This window comes from Phyllopteryx taeniolatus, chromosome 8 (genome assembly GCF_024500385.1).
Source record: "Phyllopteryx taeniolatus isolate TA_2022b chromosome 8, UOR_Ptae_1.2, whole genome shotgun sequence".
NCBI classification, from domain to species: Eukaryota; Metazoa; Chordata; class Actinopteri; order Syngnathiformes; family Syngnathidae; genus Phyllopteryx; species Phyllopteryx taeniolatus.
Window position 1 is genome coordinate 8002035 of NC_084509.1, and position 22987 is coordinate 8025021.

Below are 22987 nucleotides of genomic sequence, written 5' to 3' on the forward strand. Positions count from 1 at the left end.
GGGATACGAGCGGATTAGCGGGATTCTAATCCACACAGGTGCCGCCAACGCCTCGGGCCTCCACTTTAGTTTGAATTTAGAATGCAGCCATGCTTTGCTGGCAAGAAATGGAGCAAGCCGCCGCTCATGGGGGGATTTCAGTTGCCATAAATAGACCAAAATTAACTGAGCTGGAATGAGTGTTTTGTGGGGTACGAAATGATGTGAACTTTGTGATTGACTTGGGAAAGTAGGTGCAAAGCATTTGTGATTTATCCTGTGATTTATCCCTTTTTTTAATTTATTAAGTTTTTATTCTTTCTATTATTCACGATGTCACTCTGTCTTCCTTCCCGGCTCACTCCCTTTCTCCCGTTCCATTTTCTAATTGCCAGCTTTTAATTAAACGCCACATAACAGTGACAGTGAGGCAATTAAAAGCCAAATGGAAACCGATAGTCCGAGCGGTTGTTATTTTAGTGGGTCTGCCATAAAGCATAATGGACAATTTAATGTGGTGTTTATATAAAAGAAGCCTTCTTCCTCTGCTGCTAATATTTGAGCCATGGATTATTTTAGGGGTGTAACGATTTTTCATTATATTGATGTATCAATTTATATTCCCAATATCCAATTGGATCGATCCGTCCTCAGCTAGTTAGCCTTTCGAACAAACATATATTGATTGAAATTGTTTTAAAAGGTAATTAATCGATTTTATTGAGACGAGGAAATAACACATTGGATTTAAATACGACAGACTTCATATGGATACGACGTTTTTGATACTGCTACTGAGTGGGCCGGTCTGAGAAGCAAACCACATCTCCATGATCCCCTGCAATGTGCGCAGGGGATTATGGGAGACGCGCATGTGCAGTACAGGAGATATCATGGAACATTGAGCAGGGTGCTAAACTTAACTTGTGGACTGTCCTGCGAAGCTTAAATGAGAAGTATGAATGCATTTTGGTTTTGTAATTAATCAAAAACATTAGTCGTAATAAATATGATTAGAACATCCATCCATCCATTTTCTGTACGGCTTATCCTCACTCGGGTCGCGGGCGTGCTGGAGCCTATCCCAGCTAACTTCAGGCGAGAGGCGGGCTACACCCTGAAATGGTCGCCAGCCAATCGCAGGGCAATGATTAGAACATTTGAGCATTATGTATTTTGTGTTTAAGTACAGTGAGTGTGTTGATTCTTAATATTTATATGTTGAAAAACAACAAATGCAGCCCTATGGGGGGCACAAGCCAGTGCAAACTGTAGGACGGTCCCAAGCCCAGATAAATGCAGAGGGTTGCGTCAGGAAGGGCATCCGGCTTAAAACTTTGCCCAACAAATATGAGCGTTCATCCAAAGAATTTCATACCGGATCGGTCGTGGCCTGGGTTAACAACATTCGCCACCGGCGCCGTCAACCTGCAGGGCGCCGTTGGAAATTCAGCTACTGTGGGTCGAAGTCAAAGAAGAAGAAGAGGTGGAAAACGGATTCTTCGGCAGAAAGAGAAGAGGAAAGCACATTCAGGACTTTGAATGTTGGGACTATGACAGGAAAATCTCTGGAGTCGGTTGACATGATGATTAGGAGAAAGGTTGATATATTGTGTGTCCAGGAGACCAGGTGGAAAGGCAGTAAGGCTAGAAGTTTAGGGGCAGGGTTTAAATTATTTTACCATGGTGTAGTTGGGAAGAGAAATGGAGTCGGGGTTATTTTAAAAGAAGAGTTGGCTAAGAATGTCTTGGAGGTGAAAAGAGTATCAGATCGAGTGATGAGGCTGAAACTTAACTTATGTATAATGTGATTAGTGGCTATGCCCCACAGGTAGGATGTGACCTACAGGTGAAAGAGCAATTTTGGAAGGAGCTAGACGAAGTAGTTCTGAGCATCCCAGACAGAGAGAGAGTCATGATTGGTGCAGATTGGTGTGCTGTAGGTGTGACAGACGAATTTAAGGTGGAGGTGGGACTGCATCAGGGATCAGCCCTGAGCCCCTTCCTTTTTGCAGTGCTAATGGATAGGCTGACAGATGAGGTTAGAATGGAATCCCCGTGGACCATGATGTTTGCAGATGACATTGTGATCTGCAGTGAAAGCAGGGAGCAGCTAGAGGATCAGTTAGAAAGATGGAGGCATGCACTGGAAAGAAGAGGAATGAAGATTAGCCGAAGTAAGACAGAATACATGTGCATGAATGAGAGGGTGGTGGGAGAAGAGTAAGGCTACAGGGAGAAGAGATGGCAAGGGTGGAGGACTTTAAATACTTGGGGTCAACCGTCCAGAGCTATGGTGAGTGTGGTCAGGAAGTGAAGAAACGGGTCCAAGCAGGTTGGAACGGGTGGAGGAAAGGAGTCAGTTGTGTGACAGAAGAGTCTCTGCTAGGATGAAGAGAAAAGTTTATAAAACAGTGGTGAGGCCAGCCATGATGTACGGATTAGAGACAGTGGCACTGAAGAGACAACAGTAAGCGGAGCTGGAGGTAGCGGAAATGAAGATGTTGAGGTTCGCTCTCGGAGTGACCAGGTTGGATAAAATTAGAAATGAGCTCATCAGAGGGACAGCCAAGGTTTGATGTTTTGGAGACAAAGTTAGAGAGAGCAGACTTCGATGGTTTGGGCACATCCAGAGGAGAAATAGTGAGTATATTGGTAGAAGGATGATGAGGATGGAGCTGCCAGGCAAGAGAGCTTGAGGAAGACCAAAGAGAAGGTTGATGGATGTCGTGAGAGAAGACATGAGGGCAGTTGGTGTTCGAGAGGAGGATGCAGGAGATAGGCTTACATGGAAAAGGATGACGCGCTGTGGCGACCCCTAAAGGGACAAGCCGAAAGGAAAAGAAGAAGATATGTTGAAAAACAACATTAGAAGTAGCAGATAAATATATTTTTAATCCAACCTGAGGAGATTTTATGATTATTATTATTGAATATCCATAATTAATTTTACCTGATACCTGATTGAAATAACAGGAATTTAGGACATTTCATCTGCCCTGTCCAATATCTCGGTATTTATTTCAGGATCACACTGGTTGAATTTTTGGCTAAAATGTTACGGAATCTATTTCCAGCCACTGAATTGTTTGGGATCGTCTCGTTCAAGATGAACAAATATCGTCCTGAAATCGAATTGGCAACCACGAATCGTGATACGAATCGAATTGTTAAACCCCTGTTTGCAGCACATACACACAATTCACATTTTAACTTTTTTTTTTTTCTTTTCTTTTTTCCGCCATTTGCAGCAGGGCCTGGTACCTGTATTTGCGGGGGAATTACTGCATTTGCTTTTGCTTGATTATTAATATCAGGATGTTTTATTACATAAATGTCTGACTGCTGCGATTCCCCCATCGCAATCATTTCACACGAAGCGCCGTGTGTGCTGAGGATGCCAGGCGAGCAGGTGAGCAGGGATGTGATGGAGCAAGCAGCTCTGTAATTAAGAAAATCACAGCTGCATTTACGGCGGGGAGTCACCGTGTTTGCAACACGAAAGACCTGAGCGATCCAAACAAGTAAACAGTGTCTTCGCAGATGACCCAGCAGGGGAACGACACTCTGTTGTGTGACTGAAATATACATGACAAACACTTTGGTCTGTTTGAACATGGCTAGGTAGACATGAATAAACATGATTTAAATATATCAGAAGTGAAATAACTTCCTGGGCACCACAATCACTCAGGAAACTCAAGCTGCCTACCTAGACGTCATTGCAGTTCTACACAGCTGTCATTGAGTCCATCCTCACCTCCTCCATCCACGTGTGGTATGCTGATGCCACTGCCAGGGACAGGCACAGACTGCAAGGTGATCGGAGAAGGTGATCGGCTCTAGGCTCCTATCCATCCAGGACCTGTATGTCTCCAGGACCCAGATTACAGCTGAGTCTACTAAACCTGGCCTGGACACTGCCTTTTTGACCCTCACGCAGAAGGCTATGCTCCATTCGGACCAGAACCTTCCACCACATGAACAGCCTCTAAATAAAGATGATTCTGATTCTTTCCCTCTGCCAGCAGACCCATGAACACTAAATAAGCTGGTTTAACCCATTAAAAACTCACACCTACACCTGATGTTTATTGCAAACTGTTTATGCTTATTTTACATTGTTTATTTTCTTTATTCTTAGTCTATTTACATTTGTATTTATGCCATGTGTTTCATGTTGCACTAACTGATCGAGAAAAATTCCCAGTTGTGAATGTACCTTTTACTAACAATGGCAATAAAAGTGATTGTGATAGATTTACACTGCATGGTTCAACGGACATAGGTACCGAGCCCTGCTGCGAATAGTGAAAACCCAGGAATAATTGATGCCTTTTGAACGTGGATTATTAATTGTCTATATATGCCACACGATGGTGGCAAAGAATTTACCACCAAGAACACCATGCATCCAGAATGACATAAACGACTGTATTCAGTAGTTACATTATTCAACACAAAAATACTAAAGGGTAAATGGAATGCACTTATATAGCACTTTATGTATACCATCAAGGTGTCTAAAGTGCAAATTACGGAAGGGAAGTAGAGTACGTATATGGGCTCTTAGCAGCATTGGGAGAGAAGCAGAAACATCCTTTTGCTATTGACTTCCACCGGTTGGGCCAAAAATAATACTTTTGTTGCTTTGACCTTAGCACAAAAACAGCGAATAGACTAGATTTTCAGTCAATAATCGAAGATAGTTTCAGAAAAAAATAAATGAATGGATATGTGAATTTGCAAATGCCGAATCGCATGGTTCACTGTAACTTATCGCACAACCCAAATAACAAATGAAACATGCGCATGTTTCCATATAAACATAGCTGGTAATGCTACCATAATACTACCTGCCGTTCATGTCGCATTGTGTCACGTATACTCAGAAATACAATGGGTGTCTATCGTTGAACAGAATTTTTTTCAGAAATTCTTCTTAGGAAATAATGAGGAAAAAAAAATCTACTTTGGGTCAAAGCGTTGCCATCTTGAAACCTCCACTAACTGTACAACAAAGTCATACTGCATAAGTGTAAAAATAAGTGGTTGTTGAAATACACTATATTGCCAAAAGTATTCACTCACCTGCCTTGAATCACATGTGAGGTGAAGTGACATCCCCTTCTTAATCAATAGGGTCGCCCTTTTACAGCGATAACAGCTTTAACTGTTCTGAAAAGGCTTTCCACAGGGGTCAGGAGTGTGTAGAGAATTTCTGACCATTCTTCCAGAAGCGCATTTGTGAGGCCACACAGTGATGTTGGATGAGAAGGCCTGGTTCTCAGTCTGTTCTCTAATTCATTCCAAAGGTGTTCTATCCAGGCTGGTGTCAGGACTCTGTGCAGGCCAGTCAAGTTCATCCACACCAACCTCTCTCATCCTTGCTTTGTCCATTAGTGCACAGTCATGTTGGAAACGGAAGGGGCCATGCCCAAACTGTTCTCACAAAGTTGCAACCAATCAATTGTCCAAAAGCTCTTGGTATGCTGAATCCTTCAGAGTTCTTTCACTGGAACTGAAGAGCCAATATTTTGGACAATTCCATGCTCCCAACTTGGTGGGAACAGTTGTTCCATTTCTAACATGGCTGTGCACCAGTGCAAAAAGCAAGGTCCATAGAGACATAGATGAGAGATTTTGGTGTGAATTAACTTGACTGGCCTGCACAGAGTCCTGACCTCAATCCGATGGAACACTATTGGGATCAATTAGAGTGGAGACTGAGATCCAGTCCTGCTCGTCCAACATCAGTGTGTGGCCTCACAAATGTGCTTCTGGAAGAATAGGAAAAAAAATCCCATGAACACACTCCTAAACCTTGTGGACAGCCTTTCCAAAAGAGTTGAAGCTGTTATAGTTCCAAAGGGTGGACCGACGTCAGATTGAACCCTATGGATTAGGATTGGGATGTCACTTTTGAGTTCGTATGTGAGACAAGGCAGGTGAGAGAATACTTTTGGCAATAGTGTGTAATAAAAAAACAGTAGTAAAATTTGTTAATTTAAAGATGAATGGTGAACACTTAATGTGAAGGTTACTTTGCTGATACACCTCGGACATTACATAGTCAGTGTAAAAACAAATGAACACAGTAGTCTATAAGAGGGGGGAACACAACACAACATACTGTATATGGTAACACCGCTGTTCCCAGTGATGTCATGTATGAATACGGTTTGAACTCTTAAGTTTTCACTCGGGACTTTTGGAGTTACGTTATATTTATCACATCATAATCTAGACAGTCAGTCTGATCACAAGTTTTTGTTTTTATTTTTTTAACGAGCATGACGGATGTTTGCGTGCCTGCGAACAAGCTTGTTAGCGACTCCCTACTTGTGAGCTACCGCAAATAAATACAAATGAATGCGGGCGTGCTCACCGCTGTCCCAATTTATCATTTAATGACTCGCCCGTACATGAACAGAGACAAAAGAGAATTCTTAAGCCACTTTGCTGTCCATGATTCACTGGAGAGGGTGAGAGGGGGTCCGCTGTGTTTACATTTATATTGCATCAATTCCAACAAATCCACTGTCTGGCTGCTACTATGTTGCTAGTTTGGTGGTTAGTGCTAACGCTGAGAGTAGATGGGTGTTAAACGAGGGTGTCGAGCCTCACAATTTAAATGTTGTTAGACAAAAATAATTGGCAAGCATTTTTGCATATTCCTGACCTGACAGAACCTGTTAATTTACCATGTAAAAATCAATAAAGGTGAAGAATTTATGTGCTGAGGGCTTATTCATGAAAACAAAATACTCAATTCCCTAATTGCACTATGATTCCCGGTGGTTTATGGAGCTGCTGGAGAAGTTTTCTGTTTCTTGACTCCGCTACTGACTATGAAATCCCTTTTGAGTTCTTCCTGTATTTGAGCAAATAAATGTGCTCAATTTTGTGGTTAAAATGTGAAATTCTACATTGTATGCAAGAGGATTCTATTTGTTTGTATGCTTTGGCTGTACTTTCATATAGGGGTAGTTTGACAGCGAGCGAGAGCAAAAGATAAAAGGTAAAACCTGGAAAAAAAGAGAGCCAAATTTGCTGACAGAACAATTTCTTGTTTACCTGGGCAAAATAAAATGAATGGAGCAGCAAGAAAATGAGAGCAATGTTGATTTTTCTCCAAACAAGCCTATAAAATATCACAGTATCAATAAACTGACTCGGACTGCCACTGTGAGACATAAGAACATATAGAATTTAATATCTTTATAAACATTTTTTCAGTCTTGGGATGACGCCACACGGAATGCACTGGTTTGTGGCGGCAACAAAAAGAAGACACAAATGCAAAACTATAGAACGAGAGAGGACGCATGTTGACAACTTTGTGCTTAACAAATGAAGGTTCTGAAAATATTTCATGACAAAAATGAGCTTGAGAAAATAAAAAAAATCTCCTGATTTAAGGAGCAAAAACCCTGTTATCATAATTGATGCCACTGATATTTTTTTCTCATAGTTTGACAGTACATGTATATCAGCACTATAGTCTGTTCCATTGTTACATCATCAATACGAACGCCATCATAGTCCTTATAGCGGGAGGCACATAGCTCCAAAAGTTTGGCGGCTCATCCCATACTTGTCCGTCAGTCAGTCTGTGATTTACAGAATTCCTGGAGGACTCATCTTCAATTGTCCTGGATCGCAATAGATCCCAGAATGAGGGCAAAAGTCTTTCCCTGTTTGCCAGCTCCTTTTGAATCGTTTGTTTGTATGGAGTTCAAATCACACAAGTCAGTTCAGATAGCACACAAAGTATTTTTTTCCTCAAAACTCTTGTATGCCATGTCCATGATTCATTGAAGCACGTCTTCCTCAGTGAGCGACGAGTGTCTGGTAGGTAGGCTCAGTTTGATACCAGGTCACTGGGCAACCTGACAAAGCCCTGTTTGCTGGCACTGCAGCGTCTGCTCATTGCTAGGTCCGCTGTGTGTCTTGGAAAGTAAAAAAAAAAAAACATACGAGCACGCACGTCTTTGTCACATGGAATCCAGCGAATGGGATATAGCACATGGGAGTCCACAGCATTTGGACACAATTATCAGCTTCACATCCAGTCGAACAGGAGAGAATGTTTAAATGAGAAGGCAGCCTCGCATATTGGAGGGGGGGGGATCGCAAGCTTACTGTGTGGAGTTAGTTGTAGCGATTTCTTGCTGTGAAAGAGCTTCTTATCCGTGCTATTTATGGCCTTGAATCATCAGTGGCTATAAATTCCATTTTGTAGGAGGAATATTTACGTTCCTCGGTCTGTTAATGAATATTTATGCTCTTTTTGGAGCTGCTGCTAGCAAGGAAGGAATTAGAGCGTGATAGAGGCCCTACATGGTCAGTCATCGACTATCCAGTTAAACTGTCGCGCACGATGGAACATTTTGAAGACCAAATTTATGTCTTACCGCTTATACGCTCGCCTCTTCACAATATTTGGTTATTTGAGGTCCAGAGCTTAAACAGACAACAAAAATACACATGAATATAGAAGCTGGCTTTAGTGGCAGTGCATGCTTGGTCTGCATGAGCTTTTAGTCAGTGGGACATCTTGCGAGTCCTTCTGTTGCGGATATTTGTATGCTTGTGCTCATCGGAATGGTTAAGGTTCCTATACAACACTTACAGATAATTACACACGCACGCACGCGCGCGCGCGCGCACACACACACACACACACACACACACACACGCACACACAAAAGACACATGGGCCAGGAGCGAGAGAGTGTGTTTGAGCGCTGTGTCCTTTGCAGTAACCTTTAACTAGACTCTCCATAGATCAGCGCAGAATAACATCAGTATTTGTTGTCGTCAAGGCAACCACAAGGGCGTAGACGTATAATAAGGGCCGCGATAAGGTTGCCCTGTTGTTGGCTTGCTGAACCCCACTCGGGGGTCGAACAGTGGTCCGCGGAACACACTTGTGCTTCCTTCTCGTGACAGTACCGTCTGGAGACGTGTGATCGTGTTTTCCTCCATCTGAGAAATCGGGAGAGGAATCCTCCTTGTCTGCCATGACCTCCTTCGAGTGGTGGACCTCGTTGTCACCCTTTCCTTTGCTCCCCCGACTGCGGTTCTTCGAGCAGTTACGAGGACGGCCAGCCCTGGAGGGGTTCACCACATTACTCTGGCCCCCAGAACCAGCCACTACTCCACGATTCATGGATGGTGGGCTGACCGTGCCGGATAAATTGTTGGTTTGAGCTCTGGATTCAGAATTTGGGGAGCAGTTGGAGAAGTCCTCCTTGCGCAGTTCCTTCAGGTCTTTTCCAACCATGTCCACAGGTGCCTGGCAACCAACAGAGGAAGTTGAGCCTCTAAAACGTTTCAACCACTCCCATAGCGTGAGGCCCTTGCAGTCACATGACCAGGGATTGTCATTGAGACGCAGATATTCCAGAGCAGGCAGTGTGTCCAAGCTGTCCCCTGATAGTTGCATGAGTGAGTTGTTGAACAGGTAGAGGGTGGTGAGACGTTTGAGGTCATGGAACGCCAGGTGGTGAACCCACTCGATCTGGTTTTCATGCAGAAGGAGACGATCCAGGGACCGAAGACCCCGAAAAGTGTTCTGGTTGAGTCTCCACAGGTGATTTCCATGGAGGAACAGGTGGCTCAGGTTGTGAAGGTCAACGAATGTGTCATCCTGCAGGAACTTCAGATGATTTTGCTGAGGAGACAAGATAATAGACATAAAGACAGGACATAAAGATAATGTCATGAATTGTACTGTGGGTACATGGGCACACTGACATTACAAAAATCCATGGAAACATGGAGTTGATTTCCGTTTTGCTGCTCTTCCACGCTTTTGGGAATATTTTCTACAGTACTGTATATTAAAGTGTCTGGGAATATTTGTGAAGTCAATAATGTTGGATCAGAGAACCTGCTTGCCATTGATGTACACATTCGTCCCAAAGGTCATTGATTTGCTTGAAGTCAGGGTCTCAGTCATGTCGCGTTTGTTGGGGGACATCAAATTTGAGCTTAATTTAGAAGAAAACGATGAGTTGGAAGCGGCGCCTGCGTCACTTCCGGGTTATTCGTAATTTTAAATTACAGCGTTATCAATCAAGATCTTTGATAGATATGAGGGGCACTTTAACTTGAGGCGAAATTACGACAAACCTTTATAATCAGTCTCTTAACGGAAGGTGGCTACATTTTAGGGATTTTGAGTTCTAGACTTTCTAGAGGTTTCGTTCCGAACCCAATCACACATATAATCAATGCAAGTGGTGAATTTTATAGAAAATTTAATAATAAAAAGGGCTTTCTACAGGATAAAACACAGACAAACACAAAACAAACAACATATCTACGAACATTGGCAAAGAAAAGAAAAGAGGGGCTGGACTGCCTTTTGGTGTTATTTTTCCATTCTCGGATTATTTTGTGGTTTGAAAGCATCCATCCATCCATTTTCTGAGCCGCTTATCCTCACAAGGGTCGCGGGAGTGCTGGAGCCTATCCCAGCTATCTTCGGGCAGGAAGCGGGGTACACCCTGAACCAGTTGCCAGCCAATCGCAGGGCACATACAAACAAACAACCATCCGCACTCACATTCACACCTATGGGCAATTTAGAGTCTTCAATTAACATACCATGCATGTTTTTGGGATGTGGGAGGAAACCGGAGTGCCCGGAGAAAACCCACGCAGGCACGGGGAGAACATGCAAACTCCACACAGGCGGGACCGTGGATTGAATCACAGTCCTCAGAACTGTGAGGCAGACCCTCTAACCAGTCATCCGCCGGGTTTAAGACCAGTGGAATAAAATATTCATTATTGGATTTAAGATAACGAGACCATTTTCCCACCCTGCATTGTTCCACTCTCATTCTCTTTCTTTCTTAATGAATGTTTCAAATGTTATGTGGTGTGGAGAACATTATTATTTTCATGTGACATTCGTGGCGTGGGGTGAGACATTCCATCTGGTTCAGTTAACAACAGATTTGACATTAGACATTCAAGTTTGGAGCAATACAGTCACTAGTGGCGTTCATATTAAGTTAAATATTGACTCCCAGTCGAGTCACAGACTGTCTTATGAACCCGTCTGTAGTGTCGTTCCGTCACCCGTGGGTGTCGCTGTTGCCTGTTCCAACTCCCAAGTGGCAGCTCTCAGCAGGGTGCAGACGTCGCTGTGGGTCCAATCCTTCGACTGGCGGGGAGTTAATTAACTTAGCTTTTGGGGGCGAACCCACCATCCGTGGGTCTCCCCTTTGAAGTCTCAGGCAGACGTGATTCACTTAGCGTTGGCATGGCAAAGCAAATGTCTGTCTTGTTGAAGATAGTTTATTGTGTTAATCTGTTTAGAGTCTGCGTGTGACTCTGGAGTTACAGTCTACCTCGTGTGCGAGGCTGGGGTGCCGGGTGGCATCTTTTGCGTGGTATGTCCGTAACAGTCCTGTCTCACAGAAAATGGGCTTCCACAAATTGTTCCTCCAAATTTGCTTGCCCAGAATGATTCAAAATGTTGTTTTGGAAGGCTTAAGGGGGCTATGGAGACATAGTCCATCCAAGATCTTAGGCAATTAATTAAGAAATTATCTTTAATATTCTCCCGATATTGTGTATGTGCACCTGGTTGTTCTTTCCCTGTGCGGGTGACCCATTGCATGCCCTGTTGGCCTCAATAAACTAGGGTTTTGATCTTAACTCATGCAAAATGTAGAGAACTAATGAGCTGTGCCCGATGAATAGTAATGAGTCATAGCCTGTCGGCGAGAGAAAATGTGAGAAAACATCTTTGCTTCGGCGTCCTAAAACACGGGTGGAAATGTTGTGTTGTGCTGACTTAGTAAAATACTGCCTCCTCACTTATGTTGCCTTGATCCTCAAGCAAAGAAGCGGAGGCACTGCAGATGAATTGAGTTAAGTTTATTTAAAGAAGCTGGCTGTGTTTGAATAAATTAAAATGTTGTATCCAATCAACTCACAGTGAATATTAAGGAAAGCCTGTGGAGTACCTGCAAGTGGAGATACTGCAGACTCCGTAGTCCTTGGAAGATGTTATTCGGAAGCGAGCTGAGTCCGCAGCGGTAGAGGTGTAGAGCACTGAGCCGATTCAAACCGTGGAAAGTGTCTTCAGCCAGGGAGCGCAGGTGGCGATTATCTCCCAAATCCAGCTCCTCCAGTAGCGTGAAGCCGCGGAAGGTCGAGGGCTCGATGTATGTGACGTTGTTGGCGTATATCCAGAGGGTCACCGTGTTGGTGCTAAAGTGACCTTGGAGTAGCCTGTGGATCTTGTTGTTCTGCAGGAAGATGCGTTCGCTGTCAGGCGGGATGCCTTCGGGGACTGTCAGGAAGTTGTGTGCTTGGCAGGAGACGGTGCTTGGCGCTGTGTAGCAGATGCAGTGACGGGGACAGGACCAGGAAAACTCCAGGCCGCAGAGGACCAGCAGGAACTCCAGCCCACAGCCTGCAGTGAACATGAAAGGAAAAAAATTAGGATTAGATTTTGCTTGTTGTTGAAGTTGATGAAGTCAAAACTAAGCACAAATTAAGAGGGAATACTTCCCAATTTGCTAATAATTTGTACATAAACATATGGATTATCTTCATTGCCCCATACGGCCTGAAGCCGGTGTGTTTAGGCCCACCACACAATGGGGAACAAACAATAACAACTGCTCCAGTGAGTCACTGAGCTACACAAATACAACTATTTCATACAGACAGTGTGCAACCTTATGAAGATAGTCCATTACGAGCCCTCTATTCCATTGGGGCTACTTGTCAGTGAGTTTACGTAGGCTGTGATTAGTCCATTTGCCTGCTAAATGGGCAGTGGAGCGCTTATTTAGACTTGTGGTAAAATGCTCAAAGCCACTTCCTGATTGGTGACATGATTTGCCATGACTTAGCCACATTTCTTCCGTTTCAAATGAGTCCGGCGCATGAGCCGTTTGGCAAGCTCCGTCAGACAAACCATTGGCTGCCTTCCACTCAGTTTATTATTCGGCGCACAGAGGAGGCCTGATTCACTGCCTCTAATCGATACGCCTCCGTTGCCTTTTAACTAACCCTATAATCCTGTGTCTTTTATGCTGGGATCTCTCTGCCAAAGAGACAGGCATATTTTTCTGCGTGTTCTCAGCAAACTGCGACATTGAGTCTGATTTCACCGACCTTTAATAGTAATTCTGCACACTGTTGTGCCACCTGAACAAGAGTATGCTCTCCAGGGCTCGACTCTAATCCGGGTTGCTAAACCCTGCCAGTGGGCAACACACCATATGCAGGCATCCTCATGAACCTGCAACATTTTTCAAGCCGTTGAGCACTGTCAGAATGTGTCTCGCAAAAATATTTTGACCTCTATCAAAAAACATTGATACCATGCATTACCTGCAATGTTTTTCTCAGTCAACCAGAAAGCAGTTTCTCCCACTTTGTCACCTTGTTTCTATCTCAATCTTTTGTCATTTCTGTAGAGACGTATCACGCTCGGCTTCGACTGACTGAGTAAATAGGTTTGCCTCGCTCTAGGGAAATAAAGGTTTGTTTTATTTATTGGACAAGAAACAATTTTTTTTCCAGCTTCCGAGCTCAGTGTGGTAATTGAGATGGATCCCTCTCATCTTGGTCCGTTTTGCATTAAACAAACACCTACACAACGGCAAAAACAAAAGTTTTAGTTTTACAATTAAATAGTTGCCATTACAGTCTCCTGACTTTCGCGACTCATCCATTCAGTAGATTCTATTATTCAGAAAAATGATCTTGCTCTCCCTTCACTAATTATATTTCTTTTATACTATTTCCATTAATGCTTTGCTTCATGCATGCCCCCGGTGGAATTAGATAGGATATGTCAAAGGGGGAAAATGATCTGTGTGGGCAGGAGAAAGACAAGCAGAGAGTGATAAGCGCGATATAAAAGGAGCACGGGGAAAAGGGAGAATGTAGATGCGGTCGAGATTGTGACACAGTTTTGAGTTGCTGATGCGCACCTCGTCTTACGCGCACAAGGAAGCACCGCCCCCTGCCCCACTGGCTCTTTGGACTTTCCTGACAGACGGCTTGTGTTTGCATGGGGCAGAAAAAATCTGTTTATTTAGAGCAAAAGAGTTCTTTTTCTGGCATTTTGTGTCAAATAACAACACGCAGGATCCTTGTATGTTTGAATCCATCCATCCATTTTCTATACTGCTTATCCTCATTAGCATTATGGGTGAGCTAGATCCTATCCCAGCTAAATTTGGACGAAGGCACCAGCTAATCGCAGGGCAGGTTGTTGACACTTGAATTTTCATTGAGGTTCAAATAATCAAGTTTATTGGACTTCAGTTCCAAACTAATGAATTTAATTTCAAATTATACCATTCAGATTGTTTTTCAATGCAATGTTTCAAATTAAACAATACAAATTAAAATTATGTAATTCAAATTCAGTTTATTAATGCAAATATTGTAGTTTGGCAATTGAAATTCAAATATAAATGATTCAAATAAAAATTTTGGGTGCGACATATTACAACCCACTAACAGTGTTGTGATTGTTTAAAACAAAGTGAATGGTCTGAAAAGACAGTTATGGTGGCTATTGAGAAATATAGTTGTTGAAATGTTTTCTTTCTTTTGCAACACACTTAACAGTACATCCAGGAGAAGACAAAGAATCTCAATATGATAAAAGGTGGACTTGCGAGGTTATCATTTAACAATACTACACAAGCCCTGAAAGATTATTGTTGCTAGGTTGTGTTAGCTCATTACGAGCCATAACCTCTCCTTACTGGTCATAGATGATAGACCGTTTCAATTTATTTTTTTACCCGCTGAAGGTTGTTTTGCCCCTTGACCCCTTCATCATCAAACTCCCCTTTTTCCTGAGAGGCAATGGGCAAGGGAAATGGATAAATGCACCAAATGGGATGGACTTAGTCCCTTGATAGACAATGAGAAGCCATTGTGCAGAATATAAATGCAACAAGGTTCATACCGGATTTGCCCTCATGAATAAACCATGTGTGCTAATAGGAGGGACTGCTGAGCTGACTGTGGCACTCATTAGATGGGACAAACGCCATTTCCTGTTTCTCTCCAAAGACCATGATAAGACCCTTCTGTATTTCCACTACTGCTATGAAATGATTTTTTAAAACGTGTGATCTCATGCCACTCAGTGTTTACAACCATGCGAGATGATACTTGCGCACAATGCTGGTTTATTGATCGAATGCACCGCGTGTCATAAAATAAGGCTTACAAATTAGTGTTTCAATGAGGTTTCTTTTAATGTATTGGAGTGGAATGTTTGTGTGTATGAATCTGGTTAACACTCAAGAACAAAAGTACATGATCATGATCGTGACCTGATGGCTGGATTACTGGAAGTACAAGGACTCTTCGGTTTACGACGGTACCGATGTACAACGTTTTGAAGTTATGAACGGTTCTTAATTATCCAGTTTGTGCAGTGGCATAAGAATGCCGTACTTACTGTTTTTCATTCAGTTGTTCAATATTAATGGCCAAGCTGTGTTTTTCAATACAAATAATAACTATAATTTTGATTTAACTATGTACCGAGTTGCAAGGGTTAGATTTAGACTATGGTGCATTAAGACGTAAGTATAAATTCAGGTTACGTTGCGTTTGTAGGACCGAAACTATGTACAGTAGTAAAACAAGGACCCCCTGAGATGCATTTATTACAGTATTTCCCTGCATCGTGTCCTCAAGTAGTTGCTGGGTGCGTCATCCAGTTAAGACACGTCTCAATTAGATTTCTCCCTTTTCCCATCAGGAAAACAAACTGTAATTTACGTTTGTAAAAGTTTGCAGGTGTTATGATTCACATATTGGAAATTGGTTGCTAACTGATACAGCAGCATCTACCAAAATATGTAAACAGTCCCTCAGATGATTTCAAGTCTCGGGTCTTACCGAAAATCTTTGTTAAATTCCTTGCACAGTATCTTACATGATTTGTAGACAGCATGTTTAACAACAATTAAATGTTTCAGTAATTTTGACGCAATCGCTCCAAGATGTTGTGTGTGTCCATATTTACTTAACGAGAAGCTACCTTTTTTTTCCACCCGTCTGCCTCAGTTCTTGGATTTCTCCATGATCCATCCATCCGTCCATTTTCTGAGCCGCTTCTCCTCACTAGGGTCGCGGGCGTGCTGGAGCCTATCCCAGCTGTCATCGGGCAGGAGGCGGGGTACACCCTGAACTGGTTGCCAGCCAATCGCAGGGCACATAGGAACAAACAACCATTCGCACTCACAGTCATGCCTACGGGCAATTTAGAGTCTCCAATTCATGCATGTTTTTGGGATGTGGGAGGAAACCGGAGTGCCCGGAGAAAACCCACGCAGGCACGGGGAGAACATGCAAACTCCACACAAGTGGGGCCGGGGATTGAACCCGGGTCCTCGGAACTGTGAAGCTGACGCTCTAACCAGTCGTCCACCTTGCCGCTTCCTCCATGATATTCCTCTTGATTTAGTTTAAAACACCACTTTCACTTGACATAAATTGTAGTATACAGTGAGTTGTCAGTTTGCGACAGTATTGTCACGTGGCACAGCAAGGTTTGCCGTACTAAACTGGTTTTCATTTGATTGTGTTATATTTATGGCCGAGAAGTGTTGTTCATGCGAATAGTTACTGTAATTCTAATTTCTCCCCCCATTTGTAGTTGATTTAAAAAAAAAAAAAAAAAAAAAAAAAAAAACGCCTTGGCCACTATTTGTAGAAATACGGTAAACACCCCTAATACCTCTTACTTGATATACCATATTTAAAAAAAATAAAATAAAATAAAAATAGTGGTGTAATTGATTGATTCCGAGCCAATTATCATTTTCTCTGAACTCAGTCCTTAAAAAGGTGGAAAAGACAAAAACGTGATTTACAAGTCTCACTTGTACACGTTAAAAATCTAACTGCGCGTCTACTGCGGAGATTGTTGTACTTATGGCATTTCCTACTGAATGACAAGGAGACAATTGCATCGGGGATCAGATTGCTATGTATGGCAACATCATACATGATGCATGAACACACAGTCGTTAATCCTTCCCACTGTTGTAAACACACGGCAACGTCATTCATAAGGCTTACGTAAAGTTCTCACTGGTGCGCCGAGTTAAGGCTGGAAGCTGTGTGCCATCCCTCCATTATCTGAAAAGCCTGTTTACATACAGCTTTTTTTGCCTTTTTTATTCCTTGTGATAAACAATTGTGGGCACCCGGGCAGAATGATAAAACAATTAGCGCGAATGACATCAGATGATGTTGCAGTCTGTGTCAATGGAGGAAGTGATAGAGGGCATCTTAAGCATTTTAGCATGCATTATTAATGGGATTTGTTCCCTTTGTGTCACAACACGCTATGCAAGTCTCTTCAAGTGCAATTAACTGTCACGGGCACAGACTCAAGTCGAGCCGGCAACTGACCCAATGCCTTTGTATCAGCAGAAAGATAACGCAGAGACCACATGACATAGAAATGTAATATGGTTTTATTTGCACTTACCACAAAATTAATATGGCACTCTTTAAACTACGGTTACAGTTAAATGTATTGTCATAAATATCCATCCATCTAGCCATTTCCTATGGCAATGGTTCTCAATAGTGTCATGAGTGAGCTCGAGCCTATCCCAGCTGACTGGTCGCCAGCCAATCACAGGGCACAGACGACCATTCACCATCACATTTACGCCTCACAATTTAGTCTTCAATGAAGTCAACGTGCATGCTTTTTGTAATGCGTTGAAGAACAGAGCTGAGATTCCAACCCTGAAACTCAGAAGTGTGAGGCAGATGTGCTAACCACTAAGTCTAGGTCATAAATATCATTATTGCAATATTTCCCAAATGTAATGAGGGAAAAGTACAATGGTGTTAATTAGGGTTAGGAAATACAGTAAATTGTGATATGTTGACAATGATATTCAAACAACGTTTACATCATGTGCGATTTTACACTTATCATGGACAACAGCGAAGCAATTGAAAAACATGGATACAAAATACACTTCTTGAAAATGTAATTGTCGGATGTCGACGTCTGATGTTGGTGTATCGATACAACACCGTGAGTGACTTCTGACTGAAGAGCAGGTGGTTAAGATCTTTCATAATATCACAAACCAAAGACAGCAAGGTGATTTAGTGGTTTGCACATTTGGCTCACAGTTGAGAATTTCTGGGTCTGAAACCCTGTGGGGGAGGGCGGGAGGTTGCATGTTCTCTGCCGAGCTAGAGTGAGTTTTCTCCAGGTACTTCAGCTTCCCGCCGCAATCCAAAAACATGCATGGTAGGTTCACTGAAGACTCCAAATTTCCCATTGGTATGACTGTGAGTCCCGATGGTTGTTTGTCTATATGTACGTTTCGATTGACTGGCGACCAATACAGGGTGTACTCCGACTTTTGCCCAGAGCCAGCTGGGATAGGCTGCAGCTCACCTGCCACCCTAATGACAACAAGTGGTACCCTATACAGAATGGATGGATGCATCATCTCCTTTTCTTGTGATTTTGCTCACACCACAAACAACTAGAGTGGCACTCAGACCTCAGCAAAAACCAATACAAAATCGGACCAGACACTTTCACAGATAACTTAAACCTTATTATCCTTAATAAATGAAGGAAAATTACTCAAAAAATGGTAAAGAAAACCCCAAATACATTTTATGGTTACCACTTTGTTCCCTTAAGGTTAATGAAGTAGCATTTGCATAATCGTGCTCGCTGACAACAATGACTATAAAAATATGGCGTGACCTGGCTCAAATCAAATGACCTTAGGTATTCCCATTGGAAAGTCTAGCTGAGATTCTGTGTCTTATTGATGTGGACTGTACCACATTGTACAAATACAATACACAATTCTTCAGTGGTCATTTTGGCTCCTCGTGTTTTTGTTTCCTTCCACCCTACATCATCTCATTTAAGTGCATTTGTAAGGTAAAATTGGACCAGGAGGATAATAAGATGCTACATCTATAAGGTTACATAGAAACACGCTCTAAATATATGAGTTTATATAAGCTTGGGCTTCCCAGCGGGGAAAAGGCTCCTTTGAATAAAACATTCTCGACGCATGTTTTCCATTGCGAGTTGGTGATTGCATTTTTATTCTAATTAAGTAGCGCACAACACAAGAAGGGCAGCCATTTGCTCTGAGGGCTTCGAAAAGACCAATCATCATCTCATGTTGACATTTCCAAATGTTTATGATGATGTTAGGAGCACTGATTGCCGCCATTAAGCTTGAACCTGCACACGAGTACACTCGAGACACTTGCCCTGACGCCATATTTGCCTGCACAATGGGATAGACTTGGTCCCATTTGTCATCGGCTCCACTGTGGGGCATACAGTTGTGTCAGGTTTGCGGACTGCTCTTCCATGCATCGGAGCCGTCAATGAGACTGTGCAACAATAGAAGGAACGTTCGAGAAAAGCATACCGTATTTTCAAACTAAATTTTTTAAATGTATCTCAAGATTCAAATTAACTTTGCTGGTTGCATTCCTTAACCGAAGAGCACTGACATCCGTATTATTGGGAAGCTTTTATTTTGAAGATGGCTTTCACCGCGAGTTGGCGACCTATTACCATAATGCCTAGTATGAACACAATTAGGGGCAGCTGGCTTGACTGCTACTTTACGAGTGGAGGCTGGCTTGACCGCAGTCGAAAACGGCACCTACGAAGAGACACGCTTACGAAGCACAGTTTAAACTGCAAGCTATCAGTTACGCGGAGGAACATGGGAATCGAGCAGCCGCGAGAGAATTCAAGATCAACGAATCCATGGTTCGCAAGTGGAGGAAGCAGGAAAACGAGCTTCGCCAAGTGAAGAAGACGAACTGAGTTTCCGTAGGAAAAAAAAGAAATAGAAAACGCGGAAATAAGGCGAGGTGGCCCGAGTTGGATTAATGAGTAAAGAACAGCCGGGAGAAGCGTCTCTACAGTCACCATTCGACCGAGTGCAATATCTTGGAGCGTGCCATCATTCCGGGAGGCTTGACGAAGGAACTCCAACCGCTGGACATCCGTTCAAAGTGAAGTTGCGAGCGGGGTGGGAGCGATGGATGACAGATGGCGAACATAGCTTTACGAAGACTAGGAGGCAGCGCCGGGCGCGTTACGCCACAATTTGCGAATGGATTGTGGATGCTCAGGGCTAACGTGTCTCCTTGCACTGTTGTTCGAGCTTTCGTAAAAGCCGGCATCATTTCTGAGGAGCCACACGGCAACGAGATTGACTCGAACCTGGCGTGTTTGATTGTGAACTTGCCCAGCTGTTCATTTCGGATACAGAAGATGAGGACTTTGATGGATTTGTGGATGAGGATTGATCAAAAAATAACATGAGTACATTGTTAAATAATTCAATAAAGTACAACTGAACTCAGTTTTGCTCACGCTGCCTTTTTAAAAACATTGTTTTAGCGCGCATGCATGCTACCGTATGTTTTAAGCTATCATATGTTTTACCATGCCAGCGCCCAATAATACAGTGCGCCTTATGTATGTTTAAATACAGAAATAGACCCCGTAACTGAGACTGCACCTTTTAATACGGTGCGCCTTATGGTCGTGAAAATACGGTAATTGCGTTTTTCTTGCAGAGGGATTGACGTAGCGAGTGGCTGCCTTCGTTTAAACGAGCGACCGTCAATTGTTGTTGTCTGCTGTTGCCAGCACTTTAACAGCCTCATTAGGGACCTTTTTCCTGATAAAAGACTCATTTAAAAGAAAATGCCTCAGGTTTGTCAAATAATGTCTCATTTTGTTTCTCTCCTCTGTTTGGTTGTTTTTGCGGTCAAGCTCCTTTGCGATTGTGTCAGCTTCACTTGCAAATGATAATGCTGAATTCGACTCATAATGGTTTTGTGTTGCTCTTGTCAGTCAGGACTACACAGGCCGCGTCCACATTCACATAATTTCACTCCCATTCAAAATTCGAAAAGATGATGGCTATATATGATAGTAGAAATACTCAAATGTCACTTGTATTAGTAAGTTCCCTGTCCTCTACCAGTCACCATTTAAATTAGATACAGTAGGGCTGGACGATATTGGAAAACAATGACATTGCACACCTGGGATTGTAATTTAAAATAATACAGGATCAGTGTTGGTAAAGTTAATTTTCTACACAAACTAGTTCAAAGATTATTTCATCGTTCCAAAGATGAACTAGTTCAGTTCATAATTAAACATTTTGAACTAAGTCCAAACACAAACGTGTTCATAGTTCCCTTTTCCCCCCAATATGTTGCTGATGGGCTAGTACCCTCAAAATACTGGCATCAATCAACCTACTCTGACAAGTACAATTTATCCAAAATGTGCATTGAGTAAATGTAATGGAGTGAATGTAGCGCGTTACTGCCCAACTCTGCAAATAACCATGTAATGAACAATATAAACTGTATTAAACATTATTTGCTTGTAAAAGAAATATTCAGTTCGCTGGCTTGTGACTGCTGCTGTTCTTTTTGCAAGGAGAGATGGGTGATAAAAGAGTTACATTGTTTGCGTGTGGGAGAACAATAAGAGTCAGCTGAAGGGTGCAGCCAGACAGAGATGACAATCTTATTTGTTCAAAGTGCTTATCAACAAACACAAAAAAAGCAAGCAAGATAAAACAAGTGGGATGCTGAACATTACAAAAGAAAAAAACGGCAGCGATCAGCCAAATGACAGCAGACTTTCTCCGAAACGAAGCTAAAAATATGCACAGAATGATGGCGCCGGCCAGGTGGGTAAAGTTTATTTATTTCAAAGAGATTTGAGGGAACCTTGGTGCAGAGGTTTAATATGCACCTTGGAATTAATGCTTAACTTATAGATGTTGAGTAATTGCTATTTCACTTGCTCACTTTGACAGACAGGTGCTTCTTCACTCTTGAGGCTCTCATGGGGTTCTCTTCATAGGACACAAACACACATGCGTATCCTTCAAATACAAGTTAAGTCTCTGTGGCCCAGTCATCACCGTCAAAGGCAACCAGTTTCATTCATCATGGCGAAAAACTGCAAAAATGATGCACAAACATTGCAGGGCCTTACAGCGGTAAGGTACCGGGCTGGTGTGAGCAAACTAATGGCTCCTTTAGACTAATATAAATCATCCAAAATGTGCCGATAGTTCATATAGTGTAGTGCCGTTACGTTGATGGAAAGCATTCATAATGCAATAGTCACCAGTTTAAAAGCTGATAAACAACTTTTGATGGTTGTAATGTGTACCTTAACTCATAACCTTAACGCTGCAAATGCATGACGGAGTTCCATTTGCCACACTCAATCCCTAAACAACAATAATGCCGCAGCAAAGTCATTAACACAATAAATATGTGTGAAAAACACTCACATAGCCGAAAATATAAAACAATCAAATGAGAGACAGTAAGTACGACTGAGCGTGCCTTCATGTGTCAATTTTTTAAAATTCTCATATTATAGTACTAAATTCATGTTTGATAGGATTATAAGGAAGTAGCGATAGAGGTAGGAGTAAATACATTTTACTTCTTCCTACTCCTTTTTGAATACATGTTATTTAACTTTATTTTTATTTTTAGTTTCAATCTTTTGTTTTTGGCGGAACGCTGACTGACTGGTTGTCACATCTGCCTCACAGTTCTCAGGATCCAGGTTCAAGTCCGGCCTTGCCTGTGTGGAGTTTGCATGTTCTTCCCGTGCCTGCATGGGTTTTCTCTAGGTACTCCGGTTTCCTCCACGGTAGGTTAATTATATAAATTGTCTGTAGGTATGACTATGAATGTGAAGGGTTGTTTGTTGTGCCGTCTGATTGGCTGCCGACCAGTTCTGGGTGTACCCCGCCTCTCGCCCAGAGTCAGCTGGGATAGGCTCCAGCACGCCCGTGACCCTAGTGTGGATATATCAGGACCATTCTAAATCGAGGACTGCCTGTACTTAGATGTTCTGATGCAGTAACGCATAAGTTCATTGAGTCTGTAAGACTAAAAGGTGAGGTCT

General features: G+C 42.6%; 1 protein-coding gene and 1 long non-coding RNA gene across 2 annotated transcripts in view; one reads left to right on the forward strand and one right to left on the reverse strand.

The window, feature by feature from the left end:
• Nucleotides 1-22987, forward strand: part of LOC133482047 (uncharacterized) — a 76593-nt gene that overhangs the window by 16401 nt on the left and 37205 nt on the right. The gene's annotated exons all lie outside the window — the stretch shown is intronic.
• The window catches only part of rtn4rl1b (reticulon 4 receptor-like 1b), a 181369-nt gene continuing 165550 nt past the window's right edge, over nucleotides 7169-22987 (reverse strand). Inside the window, exons 3-4 of the mRNA XM_061781614.1 lie at nucleotides 11970-12421; nucleotides 7169-9658 (exon numbers count right to left, since the gene is read on the reverse strand). Coding sequence (XP_061637598.1) covers nucleotides 8771-9658; nucleotides 11970-12421 — 1340 coding nt within the window. The 3' untranslated portion in view covers nucleotides 7169-8770. The remainder of the gene's footprint in view (nucleotides 9659-11969; nucleotides 12422-22987) is intronic.